This window comes from Coenobita brevimanus, chromosome 27, assembly GCF_032717465.1.
Source record: "Coenobita brevimanus isolate Jiangsu-jjx chromosome 27, ASM3271746v2, whole genome shotgun sequence".
Classification (NCBI taxonomy): Eukaryota; Metazoa; Arthropoda; class Malacostraca; order Decapoda; family Coenobitidae; genus Coenobita; species Coenobita brevimanus.
The window spans coordinates 21,083,843-21,109,895 of record NC_136980.1 but is presented as its reverse complement, the minus strand read 5'-3'; the positions used below and the strand labels follow the sequence as shown (position 1 = coordinate 21,109,895).

The window sequence follows — 26,053 nt, the reverse complement described above, 5'->3', positions numbered from 1 at the left end:
TGACTTTATCAGGTGTGTGGACGCTAATCAGCTGCTGCCTTTGGATGAGGAGTGTTGGAAACTAAATACATGGTATTCCCAAGGAATTTAACACCATTGCCTTATGATTGTAGACCACCTGGAAATTGTGTGTGTGTGTGTGTGTGTGTGTGTGTGTGTGCCACATTTGTCTACGAGGGCGAAAATGTGGGCGACGAATTCGGATTTGTTGTTGGTCGGCCATCTTGCCTCCTCTATCGCTTGTAAGAAACTTTTAAGTCCTTGTGACAGGTGCCCACCATTCCTAACTGGGCCCTGAGATGTGGGAAGTCACAGCGCTAACGTGTTTTTATAAATACTGTAGCTCCTTGAGATTTCTCCTGTGTTTAGGGGCACTCATAAGGATTTCCGAGTCATCCTAAGGATTTTAGAGCTTTAACAAATACCCGCATAAAGGTCTAATATTTGAAATCATTCATTATTAAGCTATTTTCTCACCGGCGTTATTAACTTCTTGTGCTCGTAGTTTCGTCTTGAAGTTATCTGAAATAATTACAATAAAAAATAACTGCTACAAGAAAACTGAGAAGAGTATCGGCACATTGAATATTCATCACCTTCAATCATCGTAAGCAATATTAAATCGTCTGGCGGTAGCTGGAATGAAATAAAAAATGAACATCTTCAATAGTCCCTTCAATCCGAGTAAGGAATTTGTTATACTGTGGCTATCTCAAAATTGTACTCAGCTTATGAGAGAGTTGTCGATTTGGAGACTGTGCTATACCATTCATTAACTCCTTCAGTGTTAGGGCGCTCTCCCAGGGGGAATGAAATCGTGTGGCAGCAGCAAGAATATACTGCAAACAACTTGTTGTCATGCACTGGTGAGTAAGAGACTTGTGTGTCATCATCTGTATGCCAAATGACCTTGGCTCGTATTCTCATCGGCTAAGGCTGCTTCCTGACACCTCCTATAGGGATTTACTATTGAATATGTGTTGTTAATATCTATTTGTACGTTATTTATGAATAGTATTACGATATTGGAAGGATTTATATAAGACAGAAGACAACAGTAAGGTGTACTAAACAAAATAAATCGTTTAGGAGAAGAAGAGAAGCCTCTTCAACCGACAAGAATACAGGACCTGAGTTCTGCCGTAGGGTACGCGACTCTGTCTACTCAGTTGTCAAGTGGAGGTAATAAGCCATCATGGTGACTGGCAAGATGGTTAGAAATAAGTGCTTAAATTATCGTCAGCTGCGGAGAATCTCTAATACTGGTGTCAGTTTAGTGTTTTTATTCTAGACCTAGAGATAATAACGAAATCCAGCTATAACATAAAACACTTCTCCAAAATGTTAGCAATATTTAAGTGATTTCAGACGCTTATCAAACGATTTTCTAAATTCGGGTATTGATTTATCTCGGTTTGTCTGTTTTTTGTTTGTCGGTCAGTCTGTCTGTCTGTTAGCTAAAAACTTAACGCGAAACAAAAGGTGCGATTATGACTAAAATTACAAGGATGATGGGCTATGACCTTCTGATCATCTCATTAAATTTTAGACCAAAATGGGCTATGGCTCAGCCTCTAGGCCCAAAAAAGGTAATAACACAAAAGGTGATATATATATATATATATATATATATATATATATATATATATATATATATATATATATATATGGAGCCTCTGTGGTACAGTGGTAGAGTGTGCGTTTCGTACACGGGTGAACCAGGGTTCGTGCCCTGCCAGGGTAATAAACTCTGGGAGTGTTCACCCGGCCACGTACTGCATTGGCAGACACAAGGGATGCTGTGGTTGAACCAGTGTCGCTTACTATAAAGTATGCTTGCACCCAGTCGGCTTGCGCGGGCCGATTACACTTCGTTCACATACTAAACACACATCCAAAGCCACTCCAACACTACAGTTACTCTTACAAGCACTTCTCACCCCACATACAATCTCTACTAGACAGCCTAAGCCACTTGGTAGAGATGCATTGGCTGTATCGTCCCGACTTCGGTCGGGATAGGCCGGTCCTGCACTGGATACTCAAACGGCTGATGAGGATGATATATATATATATATATATATATATATATATATATATATATATATATATATATAAAATTTTTCGCCAACCTTTCTTTCAAAATCGTCATATCGATATACAACTAAAACCTAAAGGTGCATATTTCCAATGTGCATCCTATAACATGCTTCCTTACATCAGGGGGTCACCCCCCGTTAGCAATAGAGGGATCAATGTCAGGTGGGTCGGGCCTAAAATTTGAAATGTACTTAAAATCGTCAAGTTTCACCCGGTTCACTCCAAATTTGATATGTGACAACTTTGACTAGATATCCTGTTGTGTTTATACGTTAGCTCTAAAGTGCCTGCTGGAAACGGGTTTGCTGTGACTTTGCACAGCTTCTTGTTCACTATTTGGTGTAATTCTAGCTGTATGTGAGAGCAAGTAGCATCGGTAGCTTTGGATTTGACATCACCATTCTCTGCCCCATCTTCCATACTAATTCATTTTACGTGTTACACCTTAACATACTTTTTACTAATTTTTCCGTACATTATTGTTCTTTCTAAACATATTCATAGGCGATGTCTTTCGAACCATATGGATGAAATAAACCTTCACTAATCATTTCATGTCAAAATGTCTTTCCTAAATGCATTAAATTATCCAGGGTTAGCAAGAATAAATGTATCGATACGACATCATAGTGAAGGGATTAATATTATGTTGTATGTTAATATATATACACAGAGATAAGTGTGTAAATGAACAAATTTTTATGCACTGTTATTAACCCTTCCGTTATATGACGTTTTTTGTACACTTCTTGCAGCTGACGGACGATTTGATTCACTTATGGGCAGATTTCTCGCACTGAAGAGCTTACCGTAAGATTTCGCAAAAAAATCTTACTTTATTTTTGAGCCAGAATAATTACTCCGTCCACACCGATAACCTATTTTTCCCTTATATTCTCACTGCTTACAGGTCTTCCTATGTGGTTCAGGAGACTTTTCGAGATGGTGGAGTCAGATATAACCTCCAATTTCCATCACTACATGGATGCTCTCCCATACTAACAATAATCATCTTGAGGTTGCAGCAGTAACATTAGTAGTCCTCGTAGCCCCAGGTTGACTAGAACGTGAACCTGGTGGACTGAAGGCTGAAGTTGTCCTTCTCACACAGTCCACCATGCTAATTTCGGGGGACAGAAAAATAGCTGAGGGCCGTTTGTGTAACCAGGCAGTTTAGCAGACATGTTACTGTATATCGGTGCCACCACAAGAAGGCATCCCTGCCCAGTGCCTTGGGAAAAAAAATGCAAAAACATATTAACAAACCCTTATTCAACAGAGGAAGTCAAGCTCCTGTACATAATAAAGTGTACTCCCTCCACAATATGTCTACCCCCGATGTATATATGTCCCCTCCCAATGCATACATGCCCCCACTAATCAAAAAAAAAAATGTAACTTGCAATACTTTGGTGATACAAACTCCGTGTACAAACAGCTAGATAAGGAGTTTATTACAAGCTCACAGTAAAATAGTCTGCCCGTCTCGGCTGTCTGCTATCAACTGATGCAATAACGCCGTCTTCAGGAGTGGGAAAGCGTGCTGACCTAGCAAGATTAGTGGGGGCATGTATGCATTGGGGGGGGACATATATACATCGGGGGTAGACATATTGTGGAGGGGGTACAAAAGTGCATACAATGTTACCTGTAACGAGAGCGATTCTGCCTGTGAGTGTACATGATGGTGTTGTGGTGGTGGTGGTGGTGGTGACTGCTGACGCTGCCATTACGACTGTTGGCACGCTACTGCACTGAGAGCCTCACACTGGCACAAGGCCAATGTGTGTGTGTGTGTGTGTGTGTGTGTGTGTGTGTGTGTGTGTGTGTGTGTGTGTGTGTGTGTGTGTGTAACAACGTTAGTTATAAGACTCATGTCACTAAAACTGTATGCAAAGGTGTAAGCAAGCCTATAATTTCTGACAGCCATTTATGGAACATATGTAATTCTTACAGAGGTGAAGATGTGGTTTGTAGGTGAGGTCAGGAGGGGAGAGAAAGTGATGTTGGGTATGATGTAAAGATGTGGCGGAATGAGGTATGATTTTTAGATGATGTCGGAAGATGGAGAACTACACCAGAGTTTTGACAGATGTCAGGATATGGAGGAAAAGAGAATGATTTTGATGGAAAGTTGTCAGGATTGGAAGGAGGATTGTGTTAGGCGTGGATAGAAAATGTTGTTCCAATTCATTTCAAGATGTTGTTGAATGATGTCAACTAATGGAGAGGAAGTCAAATGTGGAGGATGGTGTCATATTAGAGAAAGAAACACACACACACACACACACACACACACACACACACACACACACACACACACACACACACACACACACACACACAAGGGACTAAAAATTTGGGTTCTGTGGTAATGTGGTTGCCAGTACTAGACATAAACTAAGACGTAAACATTGTGCAATATTATGAAGTAATGGACAATAATGTACAGTGATGGCCGAATCCCGCTATTTTCCCCTGGGTCATGGTATCTTACTGGGCCAAGTGACACTGAGAACTCTGCCTTGATGACTAAAGCATCAACCACTTCATATCGAGGACATTGCTACTATTTCCAGACGATTTCTTCAGCTCAGGAAAGTCCCTTGGTAATGACTGGAACAGTGCGCAATATATATCCGTCTATATGTATATGTATCTACCGATTTACCTATCTACATAAATCTACAACATTTCGAAAGTCTTTAGAAAAATAAATTCGTCTTTTGGTAGCAAGGACAGTATAAAGAAAAAGGCGTTATCGTAGTGAAGGTGTTTACCCGTTGAGTGCTCATGGCGGTTTCTTGGAGGTGTCTGTGGTGCTCAGACGTAGGGGTAAAGCTGAAATTTCCCAAAGGCCAAATTTTGTCTTAGGAATTGAGAGAATACATGCCAAAGTATATAGTAACGAAATATTAGCTCAATATTTACCTTGGCAAAGCCGTGGAAGAACATCGAAGTGTCTGATACCCCATTGGAATGTATGGTTTTCGCTTTCGTTTTCATTTTCGGTTTCGGTTTTGAAGGCTCCAACACGCTTGCATGCGTCGACCTTGGTCACCGTGGCGCTATATTCGAAATGCACCGGCGTGGCCAGGGCTGTACTGAGCAGTCACACTCGGAACGGCCTAGGCTGTATAGAGCAGTCAATGGGTTAACGTTGTCAAAAGTTCCAATGTGACATGGATATTTGTACTGACGGAAGTGAGGTTCTTCCTAGCCTACTGGTCTTTGGTCATAGCTCCACTTGCAGTGCCTTTATAAAGAATCCCAACCAGGCTCGATACGTAAGTCTTCAGTGGAGGAGGTAGATGAGTCAACAATTTTTAAAGTCCTCATTTGGAGCTCTGGTAATCCTCTATTCAGGCTGAAAAAAAAAAGAAAAAAAAAAACAGCTAAGTCAACCAACAAAACGGAAAAGCCATTTAAAAAACGCAAGTTTGCCAGTTGCTGCTTTTCTTTGTTTATCCCTGCTCTCATTTTACTCCATGCTGGATCAGCCCCTGGTCTTCTTCACATCCAGCCTATAGTTACTATCACGAATGTTATGATCAGAGTCCGAAAAAAAGTTCCCAATAAACTATCTGCATTATTGCAGCTACTATCGTAACGCCTTTAATGTCATGTGTTAGGCAGCAGTGAAACCCACCTGTGCCATATTTTATTATTTTATGTTTGTTTTCAGCAGTTCAGATAATTTTGTATAAAACTTGTACACAATAAAAAAGACGAAGAAAAAGTATACTCTCCAACCAATAGTACCTTTTCTTCCTTAGTGAAGATTTTCTCATGCATCCTAAAAATATTTTGTTTAGTGTAAATTAACTCCGCATCCTGTCCAAGTCAACAACTAAACAGATCTAACCCCCAGCATCTTCCTACACTCAGTTTAACTGACAAGGAGAGCACCTTGAAATTAAAGCTTGCAAGTAGAGAGGGTGCAGAGGAGAGAAGGTGACGAGGATGCGAATTTCAGAAGGACTATGTGTTAGCATATAACCCACCATGGCCGGATAGTATTTCACCCATAGAATAATATCATATGTACACACAGAAGTTACCGATAGGGAAACCAACCAAACAGACTCCCGCAATACGACGAATAAACGCTTGTTGACATCCGGATTCCAATTCTTAGTGTTCAGTGGATAACAAAATGAGCTAAAGACTTTCCGTAGGCCGTGGTCCACTTTATTTTTCCTTCAAGAAGGTGAACAGAGAAAAGAAAAAGAATTTTTAAAAAAATAATTCATACATCAGAATACAGGTGTCCTCCATTCATGAAAATAATGGAGGGTGGAAAAAGGTGTGATATCTAAAGTGCATGTAGTGTGGTGTAGTGAGCTGGAGGTAGAGGTTTAGGAGAGTATGCTGGCCTACTCTCTGTGTTAATGAAAACACTGAAAATTTTCAGCAAAGGGAGATGGTCAGGAAGAGGTCTTGAAGGCTGGTGAAACGGAAGCTCCAGTTCTCCCTGCCACCAGCTTATCATCCACCTCGGTACTACCGCCCGCTTTCTCTTGTATTACGACTGTCACACTGAACTTCCTGTGTTAATTCAGATTCTTTCCTGAGAGGGAGAGACCATGTTTTCTCTTGCTGAATAGCTTCCCATATTTAGACTACAAAATGAACATATATTTACCTATAACAGTAGTGTCTCAAAATTTAATTCTTCATTGACATTAATACTGAGTATTTCGATATTATTAAGTCGTCATTTTACATCTATTATATCCAAGGTTTATGGCAGTCTTTTACTGGTATCTCAATGGTTATATCGTCATACTCTTTTTCGGCCCATACTTTATTCCATTCTCCATGAAATATTCGTAATTTTTATTCTTTATACTACAAGCTCTGATTCTGATATGTTGATTCGTAATTTTTATTCTTTATACTACAAACTCTGATTCTGATATGTTTGTGGTGAAACTCACAATCATTTGTTGGTGATTTACACCAGCATCATGCATTAGTTTTGTGTTTTTAAAGGGAAGTGTGCTACAAAATTTTGTCACCGAATGCTTGGCGGTACACATATTTGGCAAAAATCATGAATAATAATGTTTGTGCAATTTACGGAGATTTTTTGTCTTATTTCAGTTTGTATTCCGTACCCAATTGAAACGAAGAGGCAATACTTCGTCTCCCGATCCATTCCATTACACTTTGTGACTGTCCCCATATCTTCATGTTAGTCTCCTTGGTATAGCTGAGCGTTCAGGATTGAAAGATATTATTAGTCATGCTAAACTCTTGTTACAGCTGAACGTTCGGGATGGTGATATAGCAGTTTTAGTTATGTTATCTCTTGCTGCAGCTAAAGTTCAGGATGAAGAGATGGCAGTTTCAGCAGTGCTAATCTCTTGCTACAACTTGAGTTCAGGATGGGGAGATGACAATATTAGTCGCGCTAGTCTCTTGCCGCAGCTGAGAGTCCAGGATGGAGGGATCACATTTTTAATGATGGTAATCTGTTCCTACAATAAAGGTTCACGATGGGGAGATAGTACTTTTAGTCGTTCTGCTCTCTCGATACAGTTAAAGTTCCGGATGGCGGGATAGCTGTTACGTAGTGCTAATCTCTTGTTACATCTGAGCGTTCAGGATGAAGAGACAGTTATACTTATGTTAATCTCTTCTTACAGCTAAGGTTAAAGACGAGGTGACATTTTTAGTCGTGTTAGTCTCTTGCCGCCGCGAGAGCATTGACGATTTGCTGATGGCCGTTTTAGTCCAAATTGAAATGCACAGTATAGCTGACAACACGCACACGGAAGCAAAACATATTTCTGTGGCGAGGCTAGGGTCGGGCTAGAAAGCAATCATTATCAATTCTATAGAGTATGGTGGCTCTTTCCTGCCCCACAGCACAGCTCCCTGATGGTGTAAATAAACGTTGAACTCGGTTCCACGTATTGCAGCTTTACCTAGGTTATCCAGCAGGAATTTGTCGCTCTCAGTGACCAAGCTTTACCATGACTGTGTGTAAGATCAACAGACAGGCTTATAATTAAGTTCTTCTCGTAACTTTTTATTTTTATTTTTGCAGAAAGAATAAGACACATATGATTATGCAGTCTCGATTCCCTGCTCATCCTTCAAAAATAATCGAGATTACGAAAGAAATATTATCAAAAGTTTGCAAATACAAGCCCAGCCATCTCATTTTTCTGGCGTTCATCACAGCAGTCACTTCAACAGCCATGGGATGTGGCTAAGGTGAACATGGTTTCTAACATGTTTATTATTACCGTACTAGCTAGGATAAGTATTATTGTTTTTATTGCATCAGAAACTCAATTCATTTATCTCTAAACCCATTAAAATCTTCTATAGGAAATTTCAGACTTTTCAACGAGACAAAACCTTTTCATTCATCACTCAGTATCCTTCATTTTTTTTAAATTATCTCGGGACTTATCATGGCAAGACAGCAACATTTTACGTGTATAACTGAAAGTGTGAAGGATGTAAGTGGTAGAGTATTAATCCATGAGCATGAAGTAAGGAGCAGACGGAAAGAATGTTCTGAAAGCCTGATGAATGGGAACAGAGAGAGCAGAGCCGCTGTAAACATGATTGGTTTGGGGGGCATGCGGAGAAGGAATCCAATGATGGGAATTGTGACACACGCACAGGCGAAGAACGCAGTGAAACGGCAGAAAAATGGGAAAGCAGCTGGGGTTGATGAAGTGTATGAAGAGATGATTAAACCGCCGCATCTTGGCAGATTTTTCACCAATGACCCACCCCCAATCCCGGCGGATTTTCAAAAAACTTTTTTGGCTAAAACCTCCCCTTTTTATGAGAAACACTGGAAAATACCAAAAAAAGTGCTCATTGAGCTTAGAAATGGGCTATACAGGTGACCCTTTAAACAATTAGTATTGTGTTCTCTGGAGCCGTGCTGCGGCTGTCACGTTTTCTGTGGTAATGGTAACTATTGCAAACCACTCCGAATAGACAGATATTTGTTCATTTGGTACGAATTCATATGTAGTACGAGAATATATTGGTTTTCACACAATAATATAGGTAATATAAGTGCGTCGTTTCACTCACTGAACACATCAACATACCCCAACTTCCTTGGTGACGTTACCTTCTCATCACTTCTGCTCGTTTCATCCTCTGGCGCCATGTAATCTTTGTCCTCCACATTGTCATTGACTGGGGCATCACTCTCACCTTGAATTTCGTACCGTGGTGCGACATGTCTTTACTGGCCAGGTCACTACTAACAGATGAGTTGCCAAGATAATGGCGCATGGGGGGATGGAGGGTTCACGTGGAGTAAGGCAGTGTCGCCACCTGGCGGCAGGTAGAGGAAGGTGTCCAGCATATGCCTGCCAAAAATCAAGCGCAAAACTTGAAAAATGTGCATATGACGGGCCTCGCAATTGCAAAACGTATGGGTACATTGACGGGACTCAGTTTGACAAAACGTTATAACGTACAGTACACATACATTAACAGAACGCAGCGGGATAAGGTTAGTGGAGGAGTGGAATGAGGTGGTTGTTGGAGATATGAGAGAAACAGTGCCAGCAGAGTGAAAAAAAGCTGTGATTGTACTCCTGTATAAAAAGAAAGGTGAGTGAAGTGAGTGCAAGAATTATCAGGGCATAAGTTTACTGAGTGTGGTAGGGAAGGTATATGGAAGAATTACTATAAACAAAGTAAGACAGATATCAGAAGTCCTAGTGGATGATGAGCAGGTTGGCTTTAGGAGTAGTAGTGGATGTGTGGATCAAATATTTGCTTTAAGACAGATGGAGAAGGCTTGTGAGAAGGACCATTAGGTGTTTATGGCATTCATGGATCTGGAAAAAGCATACGACAAAGTAGCCAGAGAAGGATTGTGGAAAGTTTTGTGCACGTACGTTGTAGACGGTAAGCTGCTAGGTGCCGTCAAGAGTTTTTATGATGGTAGTGAAGCATGTGTAAGGGTAAATGGGCACCTAAGTGAATGGTTCATGATTGGTGTGGTCGTGCAACAAGGGTGTGTGATGTCCCCATGGTTGTTCAATATATTTATGGATGGGGTGATGAGACTGGTAAAAACACGAGTAATGGAGAGAAGGATGGCGTTTGTAATGAATGGTGATGGATGGAATATCTGTAATTTGTCGTATGCTGATGATGCAGTACTAGTTGCAAATACTTCACAAGAATTTGGTAGAGTAGTGCAGAGTTTTGCTAATATCTGTGAGTGTTGTTCTTTGAGAGTAAATGTAGTAATGATTAGAGTGATGATTACTGAGGGAGATGGTGAATTCCAGTGTGATGTTTCTGTGAATTGAATAGAGGGACTGGAATTGGTGAGAGAGTTCAAATCCCTGGGCACAGTGATAGAAAAGAGAGGAAAATGTGAAAAAGAGGAGGGAAGTAGAGTGACACACGGAAGGAAAGTAGCTGGTGCTATGAGGGCCTTGATAAGAAACAGAGGCTTGAGTGTTGCAGCTGCACAAAGCTTACATGAAAAAGTGTTAGTGCCAACTTTAACATATGGATGTGAGACTATGGTGTGGCATGAAAATGAAGGGTAAAGAGTAAGGGCAGTGGAGATGGGACTGCTGAGGAATGTGTGGAGTACAGAGAGTGGATAGGATACGAAATAATGTTATTCGTGAAAGATGTGGAGTGAGGAAGTCTTTGGACACCAGAATTGAAGCGAGATGGTGTGGTCATTTGGAGACAATGGATAACTGTAGAGTGGTGAAAAAAGTATATCTGAGCAAAGTGGAAGGAGGAAGGAGGTGAGGAAGGCCAAGGAGAAGGTGGAAAGATATGCTGGATATGAGGAAGAGAGGAAAGGAAGTCGGTGAGGCTAGGGGAGTGACAAGAGATCGAGCTGGCTGAATGAATGTTGTAAGAAGTGCATGATCAGGGATTTGGCACCCCTTTTTTAAGTAACAGCATCCAGATTGACATGTGAAGCTACTGAATGTGGTGAATATGTTTTGCATATCAGATAGAGCCGGACTCCGGGGGCTTCAATGATGAGTGAATGGAAGCATGGCCATTGGACTGGGCAAACCAAGGCTGTCTGGACGTGCTACTCCTCACCCTGCCCTAGGGTAGGAAAGGAGGTCCATATGATGATGATGATGATGATAATTTGTTTCTCAGGGATTCCCCCCTCTGTGAAATACACCTTTATTGTGAGGTAGGAGGAAGGTGAGGGAGGGACTCAACACAAATGGCTTTTCTAAAGGGGGTGGAGTGAATGGTTTATTGTCTCATCAGTCACCCATCCCTCAACCTACGTACTGATTTCCATCAGCTTCTGTCTCTTGGGCACAGTGTTGCATGTTTCACCTTCTATCACTGCTTCAATGGCAGCTGTTATCCACGCCTGTCTACTTACATCTCTTTCTAATTACAACAGGTGGGTGGCACCCATCTAGGAACCCAATTTCTTTCCAATAAGGAGGGTATATTTTCACCTGTTTGTTTCTTCATTTGTTAGTTTGTTTGTCTGATAACAGTATTACTCAAACTAAAAGAGAGATTTAGAGCAAATTTGGCGGGGGGATAGCCCATGTCCCACGGAAAAAAAAAAAAAAATAACTTTTGAGACCGATCTGGATCGTATTATACACTCTGGACCGGAAAACATTTTTTTGTGAAACTCTAATCAATGATCAGAAAACCTAACCCATTATGAAGAGTGGTTTGGAAATTACGTTGCCCTTGTCAGAGAGATGCGCTCCACTGAGTGCCTCTCTAGTTACCTCTTTTTCTCTCTAGTCCGAATGCATCATGTAAGAGTCACTCCTGGTCCTTCATTTTGAAGGTGTCCAACTCCAAAACTGGAGGGACACTAGCAGTACAACAGTGCCGAGGTGTATGCACACGTACTCCTGGGCACTGTGTAATGGGCATCTTCCCCCTCCGCCCTACCCCCCCACTGTCTGAGTACTACTGGGCATGCCTTCAGGCAAATCCCACTTCAAGCCCCTGTCCAGGCCTACCGATGCCTAATCCTGGACACTTTGTAATAGGCATCCCCTCTTCCCCCCCCCCCCCGTGTAGTACTGGGGATGCCTTCAGGCAAACCCCACTTCAAGCCCCTGTCCAGGTCTACGTACGCTTAATCCTGGACACTTTGTAATTTGCATCCCCCCCCCTACCATTATCAGGTCACATACCTCCTGTGCAAATCTACATGGGGTTGAAGATGTTTAATCAAGAGAGCTCATCTCACACGTCCAGCTTCTGTGGTGGGTGATGGGTAAATGACTGAGGGAAAGCTCAAGTGAGTGGCCTTGACTAACTTTCATAGGCGAGTAACTCTCCTTCTCTCTCTCTTCATTCCGTTTTCTATCTAATTTCTTCTTATTCTACACACCATTACCACTATTATTACCTGATTTTAGAAACGTCTTTTCATATAAAGGACAAATAAAAAACAAAGTGAAATATTTGAAGACATTTATCTAATCTCTATCCTATTGCACACAACCTAAACCAGGACATATCAGGCACTGTGCATCACTCAGGTACATTGGACCTGCACATTAAAAGCAAAATATCATGGGTATCTTGTGTGAATCACACAGTTTCCAAATGTACATCACACCACAGTTCAGCTAAGGGTAAGGTGACCAGAGAACCGCTTTTAGGCGGGACAGTCCCGTTTTTTTTATTGTGACAAGAATGTCCCGCTTTTTGAGCAAATTATCTTAAATGTCCCGCTTTTAGAAAATTACTATTGCATTAGATATAACATAACCTTCTTTTATGAAATTAGGATGAATTAGAAAAATTATCCATAATCCTAACCAAATGAAACATCGAATTATTAATATAAAATCTGTAATATTCACTAGCTGGTAACTTTCGTCGGCCCATTCACAGTACCGTACAGTCGTTTGTAGTTCGTATGAGACGTTATTGTTTGATTAGCATCCTCAGGGTTGGGTGCAGCGCAGCAGCGATCTCTGTCACTCATGTAAGTCAATATATAAATATATATATATATATATATATATATATATATATATATATATATATATATATATAGATATAGATATATATATATATATATAAAAATATATCTCTATATAGATAGATAGATAGATAGATAGATAGATTTATATTGTTACGGAACAGAGAAAGATAATGTACACTTTAAGTGAGAATACTAAAAATCACTACCGTCCCGTAAAGTTCCAGGTTCAAAACGAAGAGTTAGGTAAAATTACAAGTTAAAGTTTAATGCTCAAACTAACAACAAAACATTCAGGACTCATAAGGATAATGTAATGGCAAAAAACAGGTTAAATATATGGTTAACTGCAATAGCCTCTATTAACACGAAATTAGCAAGAGTAAATTTATCTAAGTCAGCCCTGATAAAATGAAAATACACTGGGTAATGCTCAGTTAATGCAAGATAAATTATTACAGATACAAAATATTATCAAAAATGACTGACAAAAAGAACCTTTACACAAATCACAAAAAAAAACCTCACTAGGCCTAAGAATTAACCTTATCCTACACAGCACAAGAAAAAATGCAACAACAGTTGTACTCAAATTACACAGCTGCTAGATGGTTGGAGACTTCCTGAGCACTCACAACAATAACTGTACAGGGGAGGACAGAGATGTGAACAAAATGAGGAGCAGATCTAAGTGGCAATGATGCAGAGACTGAGCTCATTATATAGGGGCCAGCAGAGCTTGATACAACTTGTAAGAAGGACGCGCAAATGAAGCCATGGGGACAAAGAGTTGACAATCCCGCTCTGAACAACTGAAAGAACGACTTACTCTGCTATATCGGTAGAAGGGGGGGACTGAGGCAGAACACGCTCATGATCAAACATGCAGCATACTGTGCGTTAAAATTACACAAAGGATGATGAAATCATAGGCTATGTAACAATATAGATAGATATCTATATCTATATCTATATCTATCTATCTATCTATCCACACACACACACACACACACACACACACACACACACACACAGGCACGCGCGCGCGCGTCCCGCATTTACCTCTAATAAATCTGGTCAGCTTAGCTAAGGATTTCGCGTAGTTATGGTCGAGTTTGATAACCGTCCATAGGTCACATCCCAGGCTTGTACCTAAGGAAAAAAAGTTCAATAAATCATTCTTAGATACAGTAAAACAAACACTTCATGAGTCCCCCATCAAAGATACCTTACCCACCCGACTCTTCCATTTTCCATAGACGTCTGTCGGAGTCTCACCTCCAGAGGTTTATATATTCATCTCTAGATTATTACTAAGTACTGTCATACACCCATCACCTCTTATGGAACTGCAAGGACCGATACTTACCAGTGTGTAGTGACTACACTCTTCAGGGAAGATTCTTGCATAGGTAAAATGCACATTCTTTGTAATTATATTTATTCAAAGTGCATCGGCAGTCAGGGATAAGTACAAGAAAATATTTATACACATATTTTAGTACCCGTTTATCGTTCTCGACATAATTATGTTTGCGGAACTGTTATTTGATTATCATCATCAATCTGTCTACACCCTCTGTACATATGACATGTATGAGATATAATACATAGGCCCCACAAACATAGGAACAAACACTCTGCAGGCGGTAGGGTTGTATGCACAATTTAATTGTTTTATGAGTTCTTTAAAAAGTTGCAAAATGTTCGGAGTACTGGTTAGGTAGAAGACCATATGAATCAAGGAAATATATAAAGTGATCCTTTATGAAAAAACAAACCCAGTGACCCATTTCTCCAGTTTTTTAAGTGGGTAATATGTTTGATGATAAACACAGGTCCTAATTTGTTAGATATTTTCACATTTATCATTTCATCAGCTGCCAGACATCCTCAGAATTGTTTAATACAGTGAGGGGGTAAATTTTTATGAATCACAGTTTCGTGTTCTTGATCATTATTTTTTTTTTTTTTTTTTTTTCTGCCGATTACTATTTATTCTTAGAATTCCTTGAGTGTCTCCAAACATCAACAGGACACGATTAGACCCACTGGCTTTCTTGAATGCTATATTTATTCTCAAATTTCCTGTGTATTCGGGGTCAATTGCATCTTTAACGTCCTCAGGTAATAGGTCTAAAACTAAAATAATTCTTCCCTTGGTATAGGCCTCATAGTTAAGTAAGTGATCTGGATTGAGACCAAGAGCCTTCAAGGTATAATGGTACAGTGATGCGAACTGATAAGGAAAAGAGACTGTGAAGTTATACAGACTTCTCCCATTGACACCTACAGCCAGTCCTGACAAGTCAGCATGAGTCATATACAAAGGATTCTTATTATACAATCCAGAAAAAGCTCCCATATCAACTATACACAAATACAGTTTGCTTGGAATACAGTTCCCCCAAGGGTTGTCAACAGTCATTGAACTTTGGTTGATTTTACCACTTGTTTATTATACACATACTTTACAAACAACCCTCGATCAGATAACGAAGCATTATGTGCAGCCATGGCCGCTGGCTGAGGAAATACACGAGAAATCCACAGTTTACCCAAATCTGTGTGGAGCTTCATTTTGCCCCCATCTTCATGAGTGTTAATAAAACTTGGATTAACGAATTCAAGTCGAATACTGACGTCAATGTTATCAAGTAAATATCCATGCAACCCATTTAAATCCATCAGTAGTGAACTACATAGATGCAGTCCATGATCCTTAGAGTAAGAAACCTTTTTCCCTGATCAAAACAGTCCTCAGTATAAGTATCTCCAATCCCAATACCATTTTCATCATGAAGTAAATAACAATTATTACCTATAGTCCCTACTTTGGAGGGACTAAGTGTTGTGAGCAATTTTATAAAGGCTGCATAATTATACATATAGTTATTTTCAACCTGAATCCCATTTAAAAACATAGATGCATTTTTAAATATTTTATGTAATACTGCATTCACAAACATCATCTTATCATCTTCTACGAGTACGGAAAATCCGTCTGCTTTTGTAACTCATAATTTCAACTGGAGGGCTAGAGTGCTCATTTCAATGAATGACCCATCAGCTCTATGTATGCGACATTCTGCATATTTATCAGTTATTTTTTTTTATCAACGCCTGCATTTATGAGTAGAACATCCATATCCTGCTTTGAAGAAATTGATGATTCTATCATCCGGACTTTGTGAGGACGAGGAAACATTTCTGACATGGCAGCTGAATAATTGCTGAGTGGGGTTTTTACTCCTACTCCCGAAGCAACATCAACAGACATGTTACCGGAATCAAATCACTGTTCTAACTAAGCTATATTTAGTCAAATACATCCTTTTTATAACATTTCCGTAATTTCCGCCTCCTTTTTGGCTTTCGTTTACGTCCTCCTTTCATGCTAGCTCTTTGAGCGACACCTTTTAGGGCTGTAATACCTCTCTGTTTCCACGAGTCCTTCAGTTTTGGTTTGCCACTAGATACATCCTCGAGTACACCTCGTCCCATATCCAGAGCTTCAGGAACTACATTTTTCATTAAAAAAAGGAATTATCCGTTTCCCTATGCCCCTTAGAAAGTCAAAAATACTAGGCCCCCGTTGGTAGTATATGGGGCTCTTAAAAGCACGAGTAGTTATACCACTTAGAGCCCCTCTTCGTTTGTGTAGGAATGGGTCTTTGAATAGTAAAAAAAATTCATCTTTGGAAGGAGGAATCAGGGTAGTACGCATCATGGTGCCAAAAACAGTAATGAGTCTGTGATCATCTTTACGTACGTCTTATATGTAAAACACAGGTAACACTGTGATTGTCTTCAAAGTATATTGGTCCACAATTTTGATTAGTAATTTTTATGGCCACACTTTCTATGGTTGAACTACTAATTGTTTTATACATTATAGGATTAACACCCTTACTTGTCATATCATAAGGTAGGGGTATAGCATCAAGGATATTCACAATTTGCCCCCCGAATCGTGAAGGGTTAACCAGGTCAGAGTACACATATATATAATCGTTGGAACCATCAGATCTGGGTGGATATGGACCTACAACTATAATAGGATAGGTTTCGAGGATGAAGGACTTTCCTTTTAAGTTTTTTTAAATACCGAGTAACGAACTCTTGGTTCAAACCCCAGCACTATGGCAAATTGAGGAGCAAAGTCCACTGATAACTCGGTGTATAAACGATCTGCATCAGCCCCAACTACCATTTTTTGTATGACAACTCTATGTAGGTCGTAATCATAGTGCAATATTTGCGGGTAAGGGAAATAGTCAGCATACGTTTTTTGAATAATTTCCTGACGTTCTTTCATAATTTGATGGTTAATGGATTCGATTATAGATACTAAATTGCGAGAGCTTAAGTTGCAAACAATATTTGTTTCAGGTATATAATTATAAAAAATGAAATCATGGTCTTCGTTTTCAGATCTCATTATTCGTGCATGAAAACCAATTTTACACTCTGGATCACCTTTTCTGAGACAGTAATAATGTTGTGGAAATAAAATATTTCCTATCCCAACTTCATATTCATGATTTGGATCTAGCTGCAGTTGGATAATGCGATTCTGAAAGTCTGTTGTGGTATTATCTGGGTAAACATCTCCACTTGCAATGGAAGAGAGATAAAGGTATATGTCATCATTGTCTTTCAGTGACATGACTCTTTCCCTTGTAGAATACATACTAACAAAAAAATACTATAAACAATTGTTTTATAGGTTAAGAAAACTAATAATTTGTAAATCTTTTTTGTTTACTTTTATTAACAACGTACATACGAATTTTATCAACCCTCAAAAAACACACACAGTACTTAGAATTACACAGAATCACCCAGGAACATCTTACAGGCTATAATGACTAAATGCTGGTAGTATACAAGAGTTTCTTAAGTAAATCTGTTTCAGTACTTAGAACTGCGGGTGATGACTCACCTGACACGGAACTTTCCTTAGAAGATGCTCGGCACTGCCTATCACCATCTGGCTCCTGTCTAGGCAATACTACTCCTGAAGGGCCTGGTTGAGGCGATTCTGCTCTTGAAGTGGTAGGCTGAGGTGTGGGGGAGTGGTGGAGGAAGATACATCGGCGAGCAGGCGGGGAGAGTGTGGGGGAAATGGCTCTGCAGCATTTTTTCCGCAGATGTTCACCAGGTTCACGGCCACTTTTCCGATCTCCTGGGTCATCTAGCGCCTCATCATCATCAAAATCATTGCTCTTGTAGGCTGTCCCTTCCTCCTGTAGAAGTTGGAGAGCCCCCTCTGGCGTCGGAGAGCAAGTAGGGGATGGAGGGGGAGAGAGCTTGCTCTCCAAGTGGTAGCTCTCTTTACCCTCTGAAGACGTACTTTCACAAAATGTCCAAGATGACACATTTTCGTCTAGGGCATGTCCTATGGCACTATCATTAAGCCCTTTCCGTGGCACAAAGGGCATGACTTTAGTGGGGATCGATGAGGTGATCGGTCTTTCACGCGGTGGAATGGAATCGGAAGACTTCGAGGATGATGACATGGCTCTTCTCGCTACCACTGCCAAGTACAGACTGAACCACACAACCGCGGGGCACCTGTGGGTCCTACCTACCACCTAGGTATCACAGAAAGTGGTCCCGCACTCAACCAGTGGTGGGAAGGTGAGTGCGGTATAGCAAGTCAACCAGCGGCCCTGCACACCCTGAATCCTGTTGTGCATACACGTCAACCGGCGGATTAGGGTTAATGCATCTAAGACAGTTCTTACACCTATCTACCTGACAGAATCTTCCACAGGAGTACCCTCTAATGTTTAATATTATCCAGATCAATCCTGCATCATCCTTGAACATGCTTGGGGTTTCATTTGCTCGGGATGAATTTTGGAAAGATCATATTATGTCTCTTGAAAAACCTGCTTCCAAGAGATTAGGTGTGCTAAGCTGACTCCATATCTTCTTTACCCCTGCATAGCCGTTGACTTTATACACGAGTTTTATTCGCCTCTGTGTAGAGTACAACTGTCATGTGTGAGGAGCTCCCCAAATACAGCTCTTCTCAATAGAGTGGAGTCAAAGACTTTTCACCTCATTAACTCTCCTCCTCTTATTGGCTTCCTTCAACCTGTCTCTTCACTGAACTGTTGCATCTTTATTTCTTTTCTACCGTTAATTCCATGGTCACTGCTCCTCTGAACTGTCTGCTTGCATCCCTCCACCTCTGCGACAGGTGCATAACACCCGTCTAGCAACAAACTCTCATCCCTTTTCTGTCCAGCTCTCTAAGGCCATTACTCCCAGTCCTTCATTTATGCAACAGGTCACCTCTAGAACTGTCTCCCTCTGTCTGTATTTCCCACTTCCTATGACCTCCAGTCTTTCAAATGCAGTGTGTCCAGGCATCTTGAAATTAATGGATCATGAATTTGGCTCCCTTTTGTATTTTTTTTTCTTGGAAGGAACTGTTATGCGGGCTCCTAACCTTTGGTTCCTTGTTTCTCATATATATATATATATATATATATATATATATATATATATATATATATATATATATATATACAGTATAATCGGCTAGCACTAACTGGATTTCTAAGTTCATTTTTACTGCATTCAGTTTGTGAAACTTATTAGTAGAAGCAAACACATATAAATTATCAAGTAAATCAGTGCAGAAGGACACCAACACTTCATAATCCAGACCTTGGGTAATTCAGTTAACCCGAGACGTCCCATCGACGTATGGGTACGTTGCAACGATTTGCATTTGCCAGTCCCGGCGACGTACCGGTACGTTGTGCAATTGCAAGGTCCCTAATTTGCACAATTTGAAATTTTCGCGCGTGATTTTTCGTATGTATACACGGGACACCTTCCTCTATTTCTCTACAAGATGCCAAGCAGGGACAATGCCTTACACCGCATTACCTCCCCCCTCCCCCCTTCACGCCATTGTCTTGGCAATTCACCTGTTACCAGTGACCTGGCCAGTAAAGATATTCAGGGCCAGAGTGATTCCCCAATCGATGACAATGTGGAGGACAATGTTTACAAAGCATCAGAAGAAGAAACAGTCAGAAATAATGATCAGGTAATGTGGCAAAAAAAGGTCAGATATGGTGATTAGTTAGTGAGTGAAACAATGTTTATAATGCCTTTATTACTGCTTGAAAACCAATATACTCTCATACTACATATAAATTCGTACCAAGTAAATAAATAAATACCGTTTATGAGTGGATAAAATAGTTACCCTCCCATAGAACTCGTTTTCTTTGGTGCCAGCATGTTAGAAAACCCAGTCAGGTAAGGAGGAACTCCTACCTGGATTGAGTATTTTAAACCTCAGGTGAGCGATTTCTCTATGAATTTTCGATGTTTCTCACCAAAAGCGAAGGTTTTAGCCATAAAATTTTTTTTCGAAAATACCTCGGGATTGGGGGATGTCGGAGGTGTGGAAAACCTCGGGACATGACCGGTTAACCATGTATTTCAAGCAATATTTTTTTTTGTCCTAGCTGAATACTGTTTTGCTGCAATAGTTAACTGTTAAACTATTCCACCAGCATATATTTCCTTTCTGTATTCCCTTTAATCTGTCATCTCCTCATCCCCCTCTACCTGCCACTCGAGAATGTTTTGGATTCCACGGTTGATATTTACATGATTCTCACCTCTCTGTTAGGCATAGCTGGCAACTTGGAGTACTTAAGGCGGGAATGGTGCCACAAGTACACTTTGAAAATAGTCCAAGCATTCTAACATCCTTCTCTACCAGCACAACCTTCATTTTCCGTCTGTTATCTCAGTCTTCATTTTACATGTAATACCGTATATGTGCTCTCCTCGGTCTACATTATTCCCCATTCTCGGGGCCTAACATTTGCCAGTGATAAACTTGAACTGCCTTAGGTTCTCCAGTTTTCGGCAGCATCTACGTTTTTCTGCAATTTGGGTCAGATATTCCACTTTGGAAGGAGGAGGAGTATTTATCCTAATGGGATTACAGCAAGTTTATATTCATGTTGACTAATTAATTACAAAATTCCGCAAAATTTATTACTACATTCTTCTTTTCGCTGAAACTGTTTTATGAGAGTAGTAATGTAAGACATCTGTTGCATATATTTTGTAAATAACAACAAACTCTTATTATTAGCGCTGGTTCTCTGAAAATAACAAAATATTTCCGTGTTTTTTAATTTATCCATCTCATCATCCACAGTTACTTTTCGTTATTCATTTATCGTCTGTAAACAAGCAAATAAGCCTACTGGATTTTATTGTCAGTGGAAAGTCACTGACAAACTGCCGCAATAGTAACACGTTCGAGAATACTCTCTTTGTGGAAAACTACTTGTTAAGTTTACCCATGTTGATCTTCCACCAATAACAAGAAAGACTGTCTTCATATACCTGTGGCAAAACTATTGCAGCCAGTTTTTAAATGTTTCTCTCTTTGAAACTCTTAGAATATGTGAAATTGTTTTATTAAAACTCGCTTAAACGTCGCCTTCAGAGGCCTTTCTGCTCGATGTCAAAAAGCCAGAAATGAGTCATAACTCGGGTACCGATGGTCCGACTGGACTGAATTATGTTTTATTCAAGTTTGAGCATTTTAACGGTAACTTGCTACAAAAAAAAAAAAAAAATCAATACGTTGTGCAGCTGTGGGTGTGTCACAGTAACTTAAATGCCAACAAAGAAAGTGATCCACCTAAAGGCCGCCGAAGCCGCTCGATGTCAAAGGTCAGAAATGAGTCATAACTCGGGAATCGGTTGCCCGATTGGACTAGAAATTATTTTATTCTTCATGTTGGACCATTTCAGGGGCACCTTGCTCTGACAGATATTGTGAAACAATGCACCGTCTTTTGCTGTGTTATGGTAACAAATGGACAAACCAACAAACATACAGAAATCTGATCATGATAATCTAAATGCCTCCATATGACCACAACTGAAGATTTGCGATATAAGCCGATGCATCAGCTGATGCAAGCTGACAAGTCACATCAGCTCAAAACTTCAAGCTAACCAACTTTGAATTTCATAAGAAAATTTCTCAGTGCTCTCCAAGAGCAGATATTGAACTTTCCTTGAAATTGGAGGAGAAAAAAAATAAGAAACAGATCTCCCAACCAAACCACTTCTAAAGCTGTCAGCTTCGCCGCAGATAAAACTCCGAATTTTATTAGTTAAGAATGATTTCAGCCCTTAAAACTGTATATTACATCCAACATCTAAACATTTTGGCTAGCAGTGCCTTATGATTTATCGTCAAATTGTGTACCAAAACCTATGTATAAAACATCAACAGCAACGTTGATCAAATGTTTCTGGTCACGCGTCTAACACATTTTTGAACTGAACTGTGATGGAATGTCTCCTTAAAAGTCTAAACTCTTCTATTTTTTCTGCATACTGGAAAACACTGCATCCTTCAAATGACATTCTGTCATAATATAAGTAATTCATGTTATGATCAGGCCTATTAGTTCTTTATTTGTATTTTTGAAAAGTTCTGTGCCATATTCCTTGCTTCTTTGCTTGCCTTTAGTAGAGCATGTGAGATTCGTATGCGGATTGCCATTCTGACTGACAGACATATATATCTATATATATATATATATATATATATATATATATATATATATATATATATATATATATATATATATATATATATATATATATATATATATATATATATATATATATATATATATATATATATATATATATATATATATATATATATATATATATATATATATATATATATATATATATATATATATATATATATATATATATATATATATATATATATATATATATATATATATATATATATATATATATATATATATATATATATATATATATATATATATATATTATATAATATATATATATATATATATATATATATATATATATATATATATATATATATATATATATATATATATATATATTATATAATTTTTTTTTTTAAGTGGAGGAAGGAAAAACAAAGGAAAAAAAATAAGTCCATGTGCATAAAGGCATCCTCCATTTATAAAATACTTATAACAATTGGATTTAAAATTGAGAAGATTAAATGTATGTGGGAAGCAACTCCCAGGAAGTGAATTCCAGAGAGTAGTAGTTCTGGGGATAAATGAGTTTTGATAAGCAGAGGTTCTGCGTTGTGAGGGAGAGAGTGTGAGTTCATGGGCGCTCCCAGCTGCCTGAGTATTTCGGGAGAAAATGTGAAGGGGAGGCACAATTGAAGCCAGTTCGTTAGAGCACTTACGGTAAAAATATCGATAAAATAGTGCTAAAGAAGCAACATCTCTATGTACTGATAATGGAGGAAAATCCTGCGTTATGGTAGGATTACTGATTAATCTAATGGCTTTATTTCGAATTTTGTCCAACTGCCTCAATGCAACCGCTCCACATCCGCTCCACAGTGGTGAACAGTATTCGATCTGAGAACACACATGACTTTTGTATATTGTGGCCATTTGCTCGTCAGTGAAGAACTCACGAACTCTGTACATAAGTCCCAGTTTTTTAGAAGCATTTTTAGCAAGGGATTTAACATAAGCTGTCCAGCTCAGGTTGGGGTTTAGAGTAACACATAGGATATCAATTGTAGTGGATATGGGAATACTGACATCATTTAAAATTATGTGAGAGTCTGAGGGATTCTTTCTATTGGAGAAATTAATGTATTTAGTTTTCTGTGCATTAAATGAGACCAGACATTTTTGTCCCAATTGATTAACTTTAGAAAGGTCCTGGTTCAGAGAAATTGCTGTGTTTATTTGGGAATTTATAATATCAAATTGTGTAAAGGAGGTACTAAATGTGAAAGAACTATGAAGGGTCGAGTCATCAGCATAAGAGTGTATTGGGTTGTGCGTGACACATAGGAGGTCATTTATATGTATGAGAAAGAGGGTTGGCGCCAAAACTGATCCCTGACGTATGCTAGCATTTATGGGATGAAACTGAGAATAAATTCCATCTACCATGACCCGTACTTTTCTACTATGAAGGTAAGAAGAAATTAGAGGAACCAGTGATGCAAGGCCATAGTGTGACATCTTAGACAATAAGGCCTGGTGCCATATTCTGTCAAATGCTTTTGAAATATCAAGTGCAACTGTGTGTGTTTCGCCATGTTGGTCTATTGTTTTGTTAATCTGATGGGTAAGAAGGCAAAGAATATCTACAGTTGAACGTTCCTGTCAAAGTCCATACTGCCGATCATTGATTAATTTATTGATTTCTAGATGCTTGACTGTGTGTTTGTTAATTAGTGTCTCAAAAACTTTACCGAGAACGGAAGTTATTGCAATTGGTCTATAGTTTGATGGATCAGAAGTTGCCCCCTTTTTAGGAACAGGATAGATATTTGCTTCTTTCCAAGGGGCTGGAAAAATTGAGGTACGGATGCAGAAGCGGAAAAATTTTGCTAATACAGGAGCCAATACTGAGGAGCAATTTTTAAGTACTATTGAGGGAATTTCATCTGGACCAGTGGCTTTGTCTGCTGATAGATTCTGTAATACGGCTTGTATGTGTCTGGTGTGAATCATGAAAGGAGGTATTTGAGGTGAATCAAAATTATGATTTTCTGAATTTAGGGTTGAGTTTGTTGAAAAAATGTCAACAAGAAGGTTTGCTTTTCCGAGTGGGTCACATACTAGATTTCCATTGGGGGACTGTAACGGTGAAATGGAAGAGGTGGTAGTGAAGGTAGTTTTGAATGAATTAAGGGTTGACCAGAATATTTTGTTATTATTTGGATTGTTTAGTAGTTTGTTAGCTTGTCTATGTAGAAAGTTTGATTTAGAAAGATTGATAAAAGTTTTGGCATGGTTTCTGATAATTTTATAGTACGTAAAGGCTTCTTTGTTTTGGTCCTTGTATATGTGTTATAGGCTGTTGTTCTATGTTCTATTACTCTAGCACAACTGTGGTCAAACCATTTAGGAGAATTACATCTTTTTCTGTAACTATGAGGGGGAATGAATATTTCCATGCCGACTTTAATGAAATCCTGTATGTGGCCCAATGTGGAATTTGCATCATAAAAAGGAGGTCCAACGAACATCCATGAGAAATTTAGCCATCACGACAGGTTTAGAGCAGGAGGATATGGTAGGTGTGAAACTGGTGGCTTGAATCAGACAATGATCCGAGGATCCGAGGGGGGACTTCACTTCGACATTATAATTATCTGAATTGGTTGTTAGAAACAAGTTCAATTGGTGGGGATTTTGATCGGGGTTGTCTGGTACACGGGTGGGTTAACTGACTAACTGGGTGAGATTAAATGAGTCTGCAAATAGCTCACATTCAAGACTGAAGTCATCAGTTCTGGCTGAATAAGTGAGCTATTCAACATTATGGAGATTAAAATCACCCAGAATAGTAATTTCTGATGCAGTATTAATGTTGAGGACACTTAGTTGTGAAGGGAGAGAGTCAAATAAACTCGACTCTGAAGGGGCATTAGGGGAACGATAAACACAACAGAAATACTTAATTTTACCAAAAGAATTTAATTTGTATATGGAATAGTCGAAAAAAGGACAATTAAATTTAGCAATCTCCTCCAGGGCAATTTCTGATTTAGAAAGGCAACATACGCCTCCTTTGGGTCTGAAATTTTGAATCAAGATATAACCAGGAAAATTAAATCTACCTAAATCAGAGGTGGAGCTTACTTGTGTCTCTGTCAGAAATAGCAGATCAAGGGATTCAAACTGGAGGAAATTTTGAACAGAGTTGATGTTGGAGTGAAGTCCCCTAATATTGCAAAAGAAAATTTTACTGCACTGACGAGCAGATTTAGGGCGCCGCAACACTGGTGGCAAAGTCGCTTGATGACGACCGGGAGGGCCCTGTGCAGACAACCCAGCCTTGCCGGTGGTGGTCACCCAAGAAACCACCGCACTGATTCCCAGTATAGCAGCAGCCATGGTTCATGATATGTAATGACAAGATCGG

General features: G+C 39.3%; 1 protein-coding gene across 1 annotated transcript in view; it reads right to left on the bottom strand.

Annotated features, from left to right (window-relative positions):
• The window catches only part of LOC145394490 (uncharacterized), a 442,434-nt gene that overhangs the window by 347,401 nt on the left and 68,980 nt on the right, over positions 1-26,053 (bottom strand). The window contains exon 5 of the mRNA XM_080268339.1: positions 18,006-18,482. Within this exon, the coding sequence (XP_080124465.1) occupies positions 18,006-18,482 (477 nt within the window). The remainder of the gene's footprint in view (positions 1-18,005; positions 18,483-26,053) is intronic.